General features: G+C 28.9%; 2 protein-coding genes across 2 annotated transcripts in view; both read right to left on the bottom strand.

Moving 5' to 3' along the window:
* LOC113387916 overlaps nt 1–10986 on the bottom strand; it is a 17167-nt gene extending 6181 nt beyond the window's left edge. Inside the window, exon 1 of the mRNA XM_026625300.1 lies at nt 10747–10986. Coding sequence (XP_026481085.1) covers nt 10747–10862 — 116 coding nt within the window. The 5' untranslated portion in view covers nt 10863–10986. The remainder of the gene's footprint in view (nt 1–10746) is intronic.
* Nucleotides 10987–13659: 2673 nt separating this feature from the next.
* Nucleotides 13660–14116, bottom strand: LOC113388566 (probable E3 ubiquitin-protein ligase XERICO). The gene is made up of 2 exons (XM_026625936.1): nt 13974–14116; nt 13660–13907 (listed from the first exon to the last, which is right to left on the bottom strand). The coding sequence occupies exons 1-2, from the start codon at nt 14114–14116 to the stop codon at nt 13697–13699; spliced, it is 354 nt and encodes a 117-aa protein (XP_026481721.1). The 3' UTR covers nt 13660–13696.
* Between the last annotated feature and the right edge of the window lie 3657 nt (nt 14117–17773).

The following is a 17773-nucleotide window of genomic DNA, read 5'->3' on the forward strand; positions in this document are numbered from 1 at the left end:
TTATGACTGGAAAAATGTTATTCGACAAAATGTCAATTTGATCGAACCAAATTTAGGTCCTGAATTTAAAATAGCATTAATACAATATAATATAAACCTAAAAAATGTTTTATAAATAATAAGTATATAATTGTACAAATAGATTTTTCAGAGCACCGTGTTTGAGAAAAATATGATTTGCAAAAAAAAGAGTGCTACAACAACGCCAAAAAGTGCATTTTCATATTAACATTTCAAAAAAGATGATATTTTTGGTTTCTAGTAACACTTACATCCGTTTATAACGTTTTGTGTATAAATAAAACTACAGACAAATAACTTACTACAATTTAATCATAATTAATAATATTCACGTAAACATCCTATTAAACGTAATTGAACATCATCTGTCAAAAACTTTTGACATTTGACGTATTAGCCTCCGCCCATTGTTTTGTTCAAATTACGCTTCTACAAAACATTTCAAATTAAAAATGTAAAGTTTTTACGCAATTTTGAAATAATATCTCACCTTTCCGACCATCTCTGGATTGGCACGAATTTTTCAAGACTAAGACTGGCCAAATCGGTTCAGCCGTTTCGAGTTTTAGCGGATCATGTGAAGTTTATATTTTTCATCAAAATCCGATTCGCTAATTTTATGTTTTCTCGACGTTTCAAACCATTCTGAATCGAATGAGACCAAATTTGGAAAAGTATGTGTGTGTTTTGGTTGTGTGAACAGATTTTTTTGTCGTAAATCGACGTTTTCTCAAAAGCGGCTGAACCGATTTCAAAAATTTAAAGCCATTCGATGTATCTCGATGAGGACTATTATTTGTCAGTTTTTGTGCGACGATCTGCCAAGCCGTTTCTTTATAAATAGCAGAAAAGTAAAAAAAAATTTCGTCTACGTTTTAGCCCGCAATTCTGAATCGATTTTGAAAAATCAAGAACTGTTCGAAAGATATTAGTTGGAATGATACTGATTAGTTTTAGGTGAAAATCTACCGAGTCGTTTTCTTGTAATTAACTGTTGAAACAAAATTGAAGCCGATGTTTATGGAACTTTTTTTGGCGATATATATATCATAGTCTTATAGAACTGACAAGTAGTTTAATTCTAAAAATTCATCAAAGTTTGAGAAAATGAGTAGTTTTTTTGACGTGTGTTAAAATTAAAAATAGACGACTTACTTGGTATAACGATAGAGTTCTTGGTTTTAATGAACATACTGAGCCATCAAAGTCCTATGGAAACTGGTTCATTTATAATAATTGCTGATTTTTGAAAATTTGCTTTAAAAAATACTCCGAGTTAACGTGTTCGTTCGTGTTCAATTATGTGTAATAAATCCACTCGGAATACTTTTAATCACTCATAAATTAATTTATTTTTTATTGGCTAAGTCGACTATTCACACATATCGGGAAGTTCATGTAACTTGCCTCAAGGCTAAATACCAACCAACTAGTTATATATAAGATCGTTTATTTACCAGATCGCGATACGAGAAGGAATGATCGAAAGACAACGCCTAAAGACAAGAACGCCCTCCTGCAAGCACTTATGGTCAGAGCTTTAGCAAACGAGAGGTAATAATCAACAAAGAAATTTAAATTCCAACCAACATCTCTCACAATTTTTCTTCCTCCAGCCTCCTCTAAAAGATATAGCCACCGAGCCCGGCATATGTCCTCGTTCCGACAATGTGAGCCTCTCCTTCGACTTGATCGCATCGCCTCCGATGATATCGCGTTCGTCTATGATCGGATCGCGTCGATCGGCTCTGGAGGAGCAGCAAGGGATTTCCCCGGCTGCCGAAACGGCCGCCAAGTGCAGGAAGTACGCTGAGAAGCTGCGCCAGTACGCCGAGGAGAGGAAGGACGAGATAGAGAAGAGACAGTACATGCAGGTAGTAATAATAAATAGTGGTGCATGGCATCGTGCCTTAAAGAAATTGCTGGAACTTCCCGTACCGTAATGAAATTCGAGGAATTTAAACGTTTTCAAATATATTATTACATATCTACAAATATTGTTATATCTGAGCAAATCAAATGTAATCATAAATAAATCAATTTATCTCCAGAACATTAACAGTCGTCATTTCATTTAGAATTCAATTTAAAAAAAAATAGTTGCCTAATTTACACAAAATTGAAAAAGTGCTCCCGTATAGTCTCAGTCTAAACGCATTTGCAAATAATTCTGTGCGACATTTTCACTTATACTGTGCTTAGCTTGGCGGCATTTTCACATTTTTCAATAGTTTTCTCACAAAATTGGAAAAGTGCTCCAGTACATAAACAGTCTAAACGCACTTGAGTAAACATTTGCAACAAGTGGCGCTTAGACTGTACTTAGCCTGGGTAATTTTTTGAATTTTTAATCCAAAATTACAAAAATATTTTATGAAAAATAAAAAAAGATGTTAGAATTTTTTATCCTCAAGCAATTGTTATCAATACGAGCAGACAGTTTTTAGATCATTTAAATCGGACGCTTAGTTCACTCAAAACTGCCATTTTTGTACATTTAGCTCTGTATCTTCGAAATGGCGGGACTTGTCTTTGCCATAAACTAATCACCTCTTCTCCCAATCATTAAAAGTTGAATGTTCTTTAAATCATTCAAATCGGATACTCCGTTCTCTCAAAAACTCGATTTGTATTTTCTGCACTCTTGCTCCGTATCTCCGTAATGGCTAGACCTGTCTTTGCCAAAAACTAATCAGCACATCTTCTTATCAATAGAATCGAATGTTTTTTGAATTATTTAAATCGGTGTTTAAATGATCAATTTAAATGATCGGTGTTCCCGAAATCGTCGACGAAAATTTGTATCCACACACACACACACGCACACACACACACACACACACAACACACACACACATACATCCATTTTTCTAAGGTATGCCAAAATGTTCAGGAACCTTCAAAACGTAGAGAAATGCAAAAATTTTCATTTTCGATTTTTTAACTTCCGTAGGGCGAATATAGTAATCGCAAATAGATCGAAAATGAATTTATATATCTTTACGTTTCAAAGGTTTTTTAACATTCGACGATTCGACGATTTCGGCAACACCGATTTAAATAATTCAAGAAACATTCGATTCACATTGATAAGGAAACGTGCTGATTTGTTTTTGGCGAAGACAGGTTTAGCCGTTCCAAAATACGGGCAAAAAGTGCCAAAAACGGTAACTCAGTTTTTAGAGAACGGAAGGTCCGATTTTAATGTTTCAAAAAAACATTTACTTGTATTGACAAGATGAATAATTGGTTAAATTTTCATAAAGGCAGGTCTAGCGGTTTCGGAAATCTAGTATAAAAAAAGTAAAAAAAATGCTATTTGGCGGTCAAAAATAATCATTACACATATGCACATCAAATTATCAGATATTTTATAGAGATTTTAACAATAAGTATGAATTTTGTTTACATCCTATGGGTTCCGTACCAATGTTTATTCATTAGACGGCGACGCGGCGCTTACGCGCTTTGACATTTGTCTCTATGCATTTAAAGCTGTACGATTGCTCTGAAAAAAAGTTCAGAATTTCCAAATATGTCAAAAAAAAAATTTTTCTCAAAAATCTAATTTTTTCGAAGTAATTTTTTTTTAAATGTTAATCGTTTTTAAAAAAAATAATAATATTTGGTACGGGAAGTTGCAGCAATTTGCCTTAAGGCACGATGCCCTAATTGCCTTAACAGAAATCCCACTTACAGCTAGTTTGCAATTACTATAATTTACCCCATGGGAAGTTAATAACTACAAATTATAAAAGACATGCTAACTGAAATACTTATTGATCATTCTATTAGGAACGTCTGATGACCCTGCGTGAAGCCAAGACAAGAAACGGCGCCTTCTGCGAAGAACTCATGCAGCAATTTGCTGCCAGACTTCGGGAAATCGGCACAGGTCTCAAGAGCTCCAGAACTGGAAACATCATGCCGGAGAAGGTAATAAATTACCAATTCAAGCTACCACATATCAGTCTCTATTACCATGTGGTTTTCTACCTTTTCCAGTACCTGGTTCGTCTTCTGGACAGACAGATGCGTTCCTGGAGAGCTTTGGCAAATGAGCGAGTAGTTACATCCGAACCAGATCGCACTAGGGAAATGGAGACGAAGGTCGCTAATCGGGAAATTATTTCCGAAGGACTGACTGTCAGTCTTTATGAAACGATGACGCTTGCCAAGATATCCTTCACGGATAAGATTGAAGGTAACTAAAAAAAACTGGCAAACAGAAAAATTGTTTTTATAATTAACTTCCCGTAGGGCAAGTTATAGTAATCGCAAAAAAATCGAAAATGAAATTTTTATATTTTTATATTTTACGTTTCAGAGGTTTCTGAACATTTTGGCATACCTTAGAAAAATGCATGTATGTGTGTGTGTGTGTGTATGTATGTATGTATGTATGTATGTGCGTGTGTGTATGTATGTGCGGATACAAATTTTCGTCGACGATTTCGGGAACACGGATCAACCGATTTGAATAATTCAAAAAGCATTCGATTCGTATTGATAAGGAGACGTGCTGATTAGTTTTTGGCAAAGGCAGGTCCAGCCGTTCCAAAGATACGGGGCAAAAAGTGCCGAAAACGGTAACTCAGTTTTTAAGAGAACGGAGCGTCCGATTTTAATAATTCAAAAAACATTTTACTTGTATTGACAAGATGGAGAACTGTTCAAATTTTTATGAAGGCAGGTCTAGCGGTTTCGGAGATCTAATGATAAAAGTAAAAAAAAATGCCATTTGGCGGTCAAAAATGATCATTAGACATATGCACATCAAATTATTAGATATTTTATAAAGATTTTAACAATAAGTATAACTTTTTTTTTACATTTTTATGGGTTCCGTACCAATGCTTATCCGTTAGACGGCGGCGCGGCAGTTGCGCGCTTTGACATTTTGTCTCTATGCAGATAAAGCAGTACGATTGCTTTGAAAAACAGTTCAGAATTTCCAAAGTATGTCAAAATGAAAAAAACATTTTTTTTTCAAAAAAATTTTGTTTTCAAAAAAAAATTTTTTTTTCAAAAAAAGTAATTTTTTGTCAAATTTTTAGTTTCTCTCTAATTTTTTCGAAGTAAAATTTTTTCAGAAATGTTTTTAAAAAAATAATTTTTGGTACGGGAAGTTCCAGCAATTTGCCTTAAGGCACGATGCCTTAATTGCCTTAAGACAGAATTCCACTTACAGCTAGTTTTTTTATTATTTAAGAACGTGACGAGGAATTGTCCCGAATGCGTGACAAATGTCGTGGTGACATGGTGAAGGCGGCCCACGTGCGGGAAAAGGCGGCGGCGGTCGCCGCAGACACCGCCACCGCCAGGGAGGAATTGACTGAGCTGAAGGCGACATTCCAAAGCGTAAATAATATACATACATATATTATATACTAGCTGACCCGGCAAACGTTGTTTTGCTAAGTAAGGTATATTTTAAACAATTTCTACAGAATCAAAAATATTAATACTTCAAGTGTATAAGGATATGTTGATTGAATGCTATATACAATGATATATTATAAAAACAATAAACCCCATTAGTTTGTCTATATTTTGTCAATACAATCAAACTGGAAGTTTTATACACTTTCTATAAAAAACATGCAATAATCCAATCCAAGTCTTTCTTGGTCTTTCGACTTATTGATTACGTTTCAAGTTTTTCAGATTCTTTTTGGATTCTGGATTTTGTGTATAATTGTAAATAACACTACTGAGCTTTTACAAAATTTTCAAATTTTTGCGAGGAGAGATAGAAAATGAATTAAGCATTTCTTCTTTGACCTGCATTTTGAAAAGTTTCAAGTAACATTCGATGAATTAAAGTAATTTTAATAAAAAGTATATATGTAGAGCACAAAGCGAGGCACAAAGGTCCAATTTGACTTTGATCAAATATAAACTATATTGTGAAAACCAAACCAATTACATCATAACAAATAACACATTTCAAACGAACAATTATCTGACTACATTCATAAAACTGCCAGCTACTTCATCATTGTAGAAATGTGCTTTTTTAATGTCTTTCAAAAATTTGTTATCTAGATCTTTTACCCCATATACAGGGTAACTTGGAATGGCCAGATGGCAAACAGGTTTAATGTCTTATTTTAATTTTAAAGGTATTTTACAAAATAATTACACTTTTAACTAATGCTAAAAAACTACCAACGGAAGAAAATACTTTTATTATGGACTTTCAAATATCACCGTTTATCTCCAGATAGCAAAGTCATAAGAATCAAGGTTATAGCTGGTTATACATTTTTTTCCCTCTACTTTCAAATATTGTTGTTAAACAATGCTTAACTTTACTGGTTTTTGACACATTGGTTGTGGACCTTTTTAACTCCGAACCTTCATATATTACTATTTATTTTTCGATAAATTCTGGGAAATTATAACTGGAAAAATGTTATTCGACAAAATGTCCCTTTGATCGATGCCAAATTTAGGTTCTGAATTTAACTAACATAAATAAAAAATAATATAACCTAGAAAATGTTTTATAAATGCCAATGAATATATAATTATACAAATGAGATCTTTTAGAGCACCAAAGAGTGCTACAACGCCAAAAAGTGCATTTTCATACTAACATTTTAAAAAAGTTGATATTTTGAGTTTCTAGTAACACTTGCGGCCCGTTTAATAACGTTTTTGTGTATAAATAAAACTACAAACAAAACTACTTACTACAATTTAATCATAATTAAATAATATTCACGTAAAACATCCTATTAAACGTAATTGAACATCATCTGTCAAAAACGTTTGACATTTGACGTATTAGCCACCGTCCATAGTTTTATTCAAATTACGCTTCTACAAAAATTTTCAAATTAAAAATGTAAAGTTTCTACACAATTTTGAAATAATATCTCACCTTTCCGACCATCTCTGGATTGGCACGAATTTTTCAAGACTAAGACTGGCCAAATCGGTTTAGCCGTTTTCGAGTTCTACCGAATCATTTTATCGACAGCTCCATTTATATATAAGATATATAATCATATGTATGTTTTATGATTTTTATTATCTAGTTGCGTGGGCAAGTTGCTCGTCTCAGACAAAAACGTGGAGCAATCCGTCTGGAGATTGAACACACAAAAGATACACATGGACTCCTCCTCAAACCAGCACTTTTATTACAAGATTATAAACTCAGCATGACAAAGGTCTGTTAATTCTTAGATACTAGTATTTATCATTCGATATCATTATTATTTAGAATATCCTGATGGTTGATCTGTATTTTTATTCCATAAACCAAATGCTACTATTATACATCAAGTGGGTCGGAGCGTAAATTTAGCTTCTTCTAGAGTAGATCACAAATAATAATCAAATTATAAAACTATACATTGGCGGTTTTGATAGAACACCTTTGCTATCTTTTGGATATACCAAAGTTACAGCTCTTAAAATTTTTGGTTCTTGTCGGAGACAAACTAGATTGATGTAATTTTTTTTAGTTTTACTATATTTTTAAATTTCAGGTCGACCAAATGAAAGTTAAGCTGGAGCAATTGAAAACCGAATATGCACAAATTCGTATGAAGTTACAACTAATTCGATCGATGCAGATGGCTAAAGCTTCAAAATCTATGACGAGACTACCAATGTAATTATATATAATATATTATATGATATATATATATATATATATATATATATATATATTCAATTTCAGTTCCCAGAAATCAGATTCAACACTGCCCTCGATACATCATTCACCAATTCGTAGAAGAGATTAAAAGTCAACAAACATTATACATATTTGATTTAAAATATTTTAGTAGTAAATATATATATGATATTACAACACAAGTCTGTTTAATTTAAACATTTTTATTATGAAATATTATATAAAATCTATACATATTTATAAAAGTAACAATATAATTTCTCATCTTGCTTGCTCATTTTATTTCCTATAATTTTAGTTTTTTTTTATAATTTTAGTTCCTTATTTAAAATATCAAAAAGTAGAAAGCATATTATCATTTAAATATAATTTAATTTCAAATTTAGATGTTTAATATCTTTACTAGTAATGATTTTCCTACACATTGGACATTCTTTCAAATTCATAAAAGATGACAAGATGCACGCTTTGTGAAACATGTGACCACATTTTGTAACTACCGAACAATCATAGTCGATCAAGTTCTCAAGACAAATTGCACATTTTTCCTTTCGACGTAATTCACATAAGCTTAAAAAAACAATATAATTAAATAATAGTAAAGATAATGAACTATTATTTAAAATTCAAAACTTACTAATCGATCCATAAGTTTTCAAAACAAGCTTTGTATAGAAGTTCAAGTCTATTATTTCCTGAGCGGATGCTTAGGTCTTCGAGTTCAATATGAGTTTTGCAAATTGGGCATTGTTTACAAGCATGTTTATTATGTAATTTTATGAATAAGCAGTTTGGATGAAAAGAATGATTGCATTTTCGTATTATCACTTTTGTTAAAACATGGTATGCATCCCGCTTTATTACTGATGAACAAACAAAGCATTTTCTCCTAGGGCGTCTTTTCCTTTCAAATCTAATGATTCACATATTATATATATATATATATATATATATATATATATATATATATAGGATACATAATATACATAAATTAACTTAAAAAACTTATATAGTTATTACTCAAAATATTCTCTGACAAGATCCTCGTCCACAAGAAATTTATACCCGGGTGGATACAACACATCACGGATTGGAGGAATACTTTCCTCTTTTACACTTTTAAAAAATAGATGATATGAACAATAAACAATTATTACAGCATAAATTATTATCAAAACATAAGGCATTGTTAAATAAACATAAAAAATTTAATCAAATTCAAAAAAAACAAAAAAGAAGTTATCACATTTGTTTTTGACATCTGTTGATTGGAAAACAAATGTATATTTTATGAAATTATTAAAAATATGAAATTTAGACATGGTGATAGCAAGCTAGTTGATAATTAAATTAATAATATTATTATAATAAAATCATATATTTTAATTAATAGATATAATTAAGAACTTTGTATATTTGGTTTTTAAACTATTTTTCTAGGTTATGTTTGTCTTAAATGTCATTTTCAAATTTTGACATTTGGTTTGTTCCAACGGACACAAACAGAAAGTGGTCTGTTCGGACTGATCATTTTTATTAAAACTCAATTTTTATCAAAATGTTTACAGACTGCAAATTATAAAACAATTATTATAGAATTTAAATAAACATTCTTCGGGTACACATCTTTTGAATAAATGTAGTATAGTCGAGTCAAAAAAGTTCAGTCTATTGCTTTCTGTGCATTTAATATATTTTAAACATAAATATATGTGATATTACAATACAATTAAAACAGTTTTTTTTAATACAAAAAAATATATTATAAAATAAGCATTATATAAAAATGTAGTTTATAAAAATAAGATGCAAGAGACTGCACACAATTATCACTTTTTATCTTTCAGTCACTTACATTAGAGTATGTTTGTTATAATATATGAATTTATTACTTTGCTTAAGATATCAAGAAGTAGAAGGAGAATTAAGATCTAGATCTTTAATATCATTAAAAGTGATAATTTCCATACACATCGGACATTTGTTCAATCTTGTTAAAGATTTCCAGATGCATTTTCCATGGAACATATGACCACATTTTGTGATTCTCGAACAATCACTTTTGATCAAGCCATCAAGACAGATTGCACAACTTTCCTTTCGACGTAACTTATGTATGCTTAAAAACAAGAATAATATTAGATAAAAATAAAGCATTAGTATTAGATTTCAAGACTTACTCTTGTTTCCAAATAGTGACTAGAAACTTTTTGATCTTTTCTGCACGTTTTTCAAAGACTGATTTAATGATGAGGTCTTCGAATTCAATATGAACTTTGCAAGTTGGGCACTGTTTACGAGCATAATTACTGAGTATATGCTGGTAAAAGCATATTGAATGAAAAACGTGATTGCATTTTTGAATTGTTACATTTATTTCATCTTGACCTTCGAAAAGTAAACAAGAGCTACATTGTTTAAAATATCTTTCCTGGATTTTCCTATGACAGCAATGCATAATTTATATATGTATATTTATATGTATATATAGTAATATGATATTTAGTACCTTTGTTCAAACTCCCGTAAAAGTCTAATAATTTCATACATTTCCCTGTGATAATGATGAAAAAATTTTATATACTTAAATATATATATATATATATATATATATATATATATATATTGTACCTTTGACTTTCCTGCCGTGCATTCAAAGCACATCTTCTTTGATAATGGATTGCCCTATGATAATAATACATAAGTTATATATATATATATATATATATATATATATATATATATAAATTTATATAAATATTAGGTTGTCAAATATCTCCCTTCCGCCTTTTTGTATTATAAACCAAGAGCAAAAAAGCGGAAAGGAGATATTTGACAACCTAATATATAAATATATAAATATAAATATAAATATATAAATATATAAATATAAATATATAAATATAAATATATAAATATAAATATATAAATATATAAATATAAATATATAAATATAAATATATAAATATAAATATAAGGTTGTCAAATATCTCCCTTCCGCCTTTTTGTATTATAAACCAAGAGCAAAAAAGCGGAAGGGAGATATTTGACAACCTATTATTAAAAATTATTACCATTCCCTTTCCCCTCGAGCTGCTACAGAATAATCTTCCTTTTTAAAAAATGAATAATATATGAATAATAATAATAAAGCAACTAATCCTGCAGCACATATCAAAACTAAGGTCATATTGAAAAAAATAAAATAAAATAATTTAAATTAAGTTTCTTTCGAACACTTTTCCACATCTGTTTATACGAACAGTCACTAGTTTTTAAACATGTATATTTTATAAAATTTAGGAAAAGACATAATGCAGTTATAGCATTAACACTTAATTAAAAAGCATGCGTTACTTGTTTTCTCGAGAAAGTCATTTTTCGTTACAAGGTTATGTTTTCTTTTAAGTGTCATGTCAAACTTTGACATTTGGTTTGCTTCAACGGACACAAACGGAAAGTGGTCTGTTCCGACTGATCATTTTATCACATTTTTATAAATTGCTAAATAACTAGTTGGTTTGGTATTTTGCCTTGAGGAAAGTTACATGAACTTCCCGATATGATTAAATAATCGACTTAATCAATAAAAAATAAATTAACATATGATCCATTAAAAGTATTCCGAGTGGATTTATTACACCTAATTGAAAACGAACAAACGCGTTAACTAACTCAGAGTATTTTCTAAAAGCAAAATTTCAAAGATTAATAAATTTTATAATTTAACCAGTTTCCTTAGGACTTTACTGGTTTATTATATTCATTAAGATCAAGTACTCTGTCGTTATACCGAGTAATTCGTCTAATTTTAATTTTAACAAACGTCAAAAAAACTACTCATTTTCTTAAAAATTGGTGATTTTTTTAAAAAAAACTACTTGTCGTAAGGGCGTAATATTTCAATAAGTTGTATAAGACCGTGATATATATCGCCAAAAAAAGTTCCATAAAAATCGGCTTAAAAATTTATTTTAAACAGTTAATTACAAGAAAACGGCTCGGTAGATTTTTACCTAAAACTAATCAGTACCATTCCCAACTAATATCTTTCGAACAGTTTTTGATTTTTTAAAATCGATTCGGCAGTTTGAGCTTAAATGTGGACGAAGAGTTTAAAACTTTTTTTCAAATTACAAAAAAAACGGTTTGGCAGATCGTCTCACATAACTGACAAACAATAGTCCTCATTGAGATACATCAAATGGCTTTTAAATTTCTGAAATCGGTTCAGGCGTTTTTGAGAAAACGTCGATCAAAGGTCTAATTTTGACAAATGCCAAAAGAAAGATACTAATTTTTGCAAACTTTGATGAATTTTTAAAGCTAAACGACTTGTTATAGGGCGGTAATATTTTAGTATGATCTAGAAGACTATGGTATCTACCGTCAAAAATATAATAATAATAATCGTCGAATTTTTTTTAAAAAAAACTTTATTACAAGAAAACGGCCCGGCCGATCTTTACCAAAAACTAATCAGCACGGTTCCCAACCAATATATTTCGAACGGTGTTTGAATTTTCAAAATCGATTAAGAATTGCGGGCTAAAACGTGGACGAAATTTTTTTCACTTTTCTGCAATTTACAAAGAAACGGCTCGGCCGATTGTCAACCGTTTTAATGTAAATAGTTGCATTATTAATGTTTCTAACATTTCAGAAGTGGGATTCGAACCCACGAGGTTAATGTAAATAGTTGCATAATTAATGTTTTTAACAATATGTATAATAAATCCATGATCATGAATAAGAAAAATGTAATGTCTACATTATTATTGCCTAAAAGTAGCTGAGATGTGCCCGAAATTAAAATAATATAAAATGCAGTATATGTATGGCAGATTGAATGATACACATATGAACAAGATTTGATAAATTAATTCACTTAAAATATGAAATTAAGTAATAATCAAGACCGGTAAATTTTCAATAAAGTTTTTTTTTGCAATATTATTCAAGAAATATATAATTTCTATGCATCCTTTACTAATCTTTGCATAATATTTTTAAAATACGTTAAGAATTTCACATTACAACAACAAATAGGAAAGTAAAGATGAATACATACAATTCTGCCCTTACGATATCAATTTGGAGAAGTTTAAGATGCAATTTAGGATATTTTAAATAATAAAAAAATTAAATTGAAATAATCCAACATAAAGTACCAGTGCTATGTTATGGTTATGTTTAATAATGAAAGACTAGATTTTTTTGCTCTCTATGATTTGCTTAATAGAATAAATTGCATAAAATGCCAAAAATAAGTAAGTAAAATGTTTCAAAAGCCAAATATTAATTAATGATAATGAATTGAATAATAAACTGTTAAAACATGTAAAATGATAGGGGTGGAAGCGCTGAGAACCTCAGGAGCGTCCCTGGTAATAATGTATATTAAATTATTTTTAAAAAAATGTAATTTAAATATTATAAATTTAAAAAAATATTATTTTTAGGTGAACGGTAAATATTAGTATAGGATATTAACAAATTGTAGACATATATATGGGTACAGGACAATGTCTGTCGGGTCATCTAGTCATTGCAATAGAGTTATTTTTCTAATATAAAAAAATAATTTATTCTTCTAATTTAAAAAAATAATAAGGATTATTATATAAAATAAACGGTAACATAAAGATTATTTTAAAAACATAATAGTATAAATACTATTGCTTAGCATTTCAGTCACTTATATATATAAATATATTTGTTATAAAATCTGATGTTAGTTTCACATTTAAAAAAGTATATATATATATATATATATATATATATATATATTAAAATACAATTTAATTTTCTTAAATATATAAATTAAATATATAAAACTAAATATATAAAAATATATAAAATAAAGATTATTTTAAAGACTTAATAACTAATATTTATAAAAATAACAATATAATATATTTCTTTCATTTCATAGTCACATTTTATATTAACTTATTTAATATAAAATCTAATATTAGTTCCTCATTTAAAATATCAAAAAGTAGAAAACCTATTCAGTATCATTTAAATATATTTTAGTCTTAAATTTAGATCTTTAATATCTCTACCAATAATGATTTTCCTACACATTGGACACTTTTTTGAATCCATATAAGATAACCAGATGCACATGGTGTGATACATGTGACCACATTTTGTAATTATCGAACAATCACTGTCGATCATGCTCTCAAGACAAATTGCACAGTTTTCCTTTTGACGTAATTCACATAAGCTTAAAAAACAATATAATTAAATAATAGTAAAGATAATGAACTATTATTTAAATTTAAAAACTTACTAATCGATCCATAAGATTTCAAAACGAGTTTTGAACAGACGTTCAAGTCTTTCACTTTCTGAGCGAATGATTATGTCTTCGAGTTCAATATGAGTTTTGCAAATTGGACATTGTTTACAAGCATCTTTATTACGCAATTTCATGAATAAGCAGTGTGGATGAAAAGAATGATTGCATTTTCGTATTATCACTTTTGATAAAATATTGTAAGCATCTCGCTTTATCATTGTTAAACAAGCATAGCATAGTCTCCTAGTGCGTCTTTCCCTGAGAAGCCTAATGATTCATATATATATATATATATATATATATATATATATATACCCATACACACAATGTGTGTGTATGTATATATAAATACAACTGGAGTTTGTATGCTATATTCTAACAGCTGTTTTTTAATACTTGCATATAAATATTAATAGAATATAAAATATGTTATATACAGTTTATTACCTCTCTTCTTCTAATATTCTATTAAGAAGATCCTCATCTAGGACAAATTTATAACCGGGTGGATACACATGGATTGGAGGAAGACTTTCACTTTTAAAAAATAAATAATATATACAAAAAGCAATGAATCCAGCACCAAATATCAAAACATAGGGCATATTTGAATAAACAACAAACAAATTTAATCATAAATTTAATCAAAATTAAAAATAATTAAGTTTTCTCAACTTGTGTTCGACATCTGTTGATTCCAACAAATGTAAATTTTATGAAATTGATAAACAAATGTAATTTAGTTATGGCTTTAGCAAGTTAGTTAATAATTAAATGGATTATATTATTATGATAGAATCATATATTTTAATTATTAGATATAATTAAGCACTTTGTATGTTTGGTTTTGAAATTATTTTTCTAGGTTATGTTTCTCTTAAATGTCATTTTCAAATTTTGACATTTGGTTTGTTCCAACGGACACAAACTGAAAGTGGTCTGTTCGGACTGATCATTTTTGTTACAATTCATTTTCTATCAAAATACTTAATAGAATTTTTATAGAATTTTAATAAATGTTTAAAAACCTACAAAATTTAAATGTATTATATACCAAAATTATATAACACATTTAATTTCTACTTGTATTGAATTATTTTTACAATCAAATGATCAAAAGAACACAAAATATCAATTTTAAAGTTATCTTTTTTATTCTGTAGTATTAAATTTTATCTAGAATCTATTAAAGTTGAAATCGTTTTGATAAAGTATTATGTAATGTAATTAATATCAACTTGTTTTCAGTTAGAGCTGATGTTTTAAGTCAATTCACAACATTTTCAAACAATGTACAATATTTCTAGACAATTGAAAACTCTTTCAGGCAATCTACACGTTGTATAACTATCTACAGGTAACTTATAACATTCTTAGACAGTTTACAGCTCTTTCAGACTAATTACAGCATTTTCAGACAAATTACAACATTTTCAGTCAACACAAAAGTTTCAGACAATTTACAACATTTTTAGTAAACTTGCAACATTTTCAGCAAATTCACAAAATTTTCAGTCAACCTGCAATTTACAACTTTTCTAGATAACTTGCAATGTTTTCAGATTATTTACAACTTTTTCGAACAACTTAAAATATTTTTGACAAAAAATCACGAAATATCACGCGAGGGAGAGAGGGGTATAGTAAGATATCACGTGTATTTGTTTTTCAACTGTTTTTTTTTTAAATCAATCATTTTCAAAAAAATTACTTCGTTCAAAAATTTTACAGTTTTTTCACATAATTAAAATGGGGGGTAATTTTGAATATCACCATATATCACCAAGGGGGAGGGGGGGTCAAAAAATCCTTAAAAACTCGCTTACGTGATTAATGGACGCCCCCTAAACAATGATCACTGCCATAACGTATATGATTTTAACTTATTATAATAAAAAAATCTTAAATCAAATAGTTTTACCAATTAAATATTACCTCTAGAGTGATATTTGTGATAAAGAGTTAAATATCGGATTTTGTTATTTATTTATGAAAATATAAAACAATTTTTTGTACTCGTTGCAACTGATATATTATACATCTTCATCCACCTGGTACTCTCTTTCAAAAAACATTAAGCAGATCATCAAGTTCAAACCGGACTCTGCATAAAGGACAACTTGCATTGTTCTTGAGACAATTAAGGATGCAACGCCTGTGGAATACATGGTTGCACTTCGTTATTAGAGAGCAACAGAAGTGAGGAAGTCCCTCGAAACATATTGAACAGAAGTCACAATCTGGATAGATGTCATCCCTGGAAAACAACGGGATAAAAAATAATGTACAGAAGAAAATTGTATTAAAGGGTCTGGGCGTGTTTCCATACAGAATTGGCCCCACCCTGGTATTTAAATAATTTTGATGCCATTTTATAGGTATTTTCGATATAATTCGAATTACCAAATTTCAAATCCGTAGCTCCTCATTTGGCCGAGATACCAGTAAAAACATGCAAAAAAGGCCCCTTTTTTCAAACTCACTTTTTGTCGGAAATATGAGCGATATCAAAAAACTGTTAACGTCATTCTATTTGTACTGATCTTGTCTATGTTGTTCATAACAAATAATGTGAAAAAATTATTTGTTAGTGCGTGAAAAGGCGAAAATGAGTTTTCATTTTCCATTTTCTACCAGTGCGGCTTGTTTGACTACATTTATATTAGCATCATTCGAAAGCCTGCACATTTTTATTCTGTTATTGAAAAATTCATTTAAATCTAAGTGGAACTTTGGGAGAAAAGTTGGAAAAACTTAAGCTAGTACGCGCGCTGCCAGTACGAGAACGCTCATATAAAGTCGCTTTGCAAGAGCGACGACAAATTCTGTATATAAGTATGGAAATATTTATTAAAAACCAAAATTTATTTATATCTTGTATATAAGTATATTCATTAGTCATAACAAAAAATCCAACGCGCCGAATAAAACAATAATTATTATTATTGATTATTTTCATTCGCCGTATAAGTTCTGACTAATATATTTCAATGTATGAAAAACTTAAGATTTCAATATTTTTCATATATTTACGTCGGCAATAAAAAGTATTTTAATTTTAATTCATTACCTTTTTTTGATTTTTTACAATGTTATTATATTTTATATAGTTATCATTAAATAAAAAATCGATAAAAATATATGTCAGAATACATTTCATAGCTATTCAACGCAAGTATAAAAGTATTAAAAATATATTAAGTATTAAAAGTATATTACAAAAAATATATCTCTGTTGTTAAAATTATAATTATTATGGCTATTCATGGCTATCCAAATGAAAACTATTATTTTTTCAGCGAATAGTAAAAACAATTATAATTATATTTTTTATGTAACTACTATACAATTCTGCATCATCCACAGTTTTCTCAATTTAATTCCCTTTCTATGTAGACATTTATTTTAATACTTGCAATTTTTCGATATCATGATAAAATTGTCACTAAAATGTAAAATTATTGCAATTTCAGTCAAGTTAAAAATAGTGCACAGAAAAGAAAATATATTTTTTGCAAAACTAATATCGATTCAAAAAAATAATAATTTCTATTCTCCATGGGAAACCACAATAATTATAATTTGTGAAATTCTATGTGTAAACAAATTGCTCACAGAGATATATTTTTCAATATACTTTTAATATATGAAAAATATTGAAAACTTAAGCTTTTCATACATTGAAATATATTAGTCAGAATTTATACGGCGAATGAAAAATATCAATAATAATAATTATTGTTTTATTCGGCGCGTTGGATTTTTTATTATGACTAATGAATATGCTTATA

This window comes from Ctenocephalides felis, unplaced genomic scaffold (assembly GCF_003426905.1).
Source record: "Ctenocephalides felis isolate EL2017-DRISC unplaced genomic scaffold, ASM342690v1 CF-g0.4_SCAFFOLD_03572, whole genome shotgun sequence".
NCBI classification, from domain to species: domain Eukaryota; kingdom Metazoa; phylum Arthropoda; class Insecta; order Siphonaptera; family Pulicidae; genus Ctenocephalides; species Ctenocephalides felis.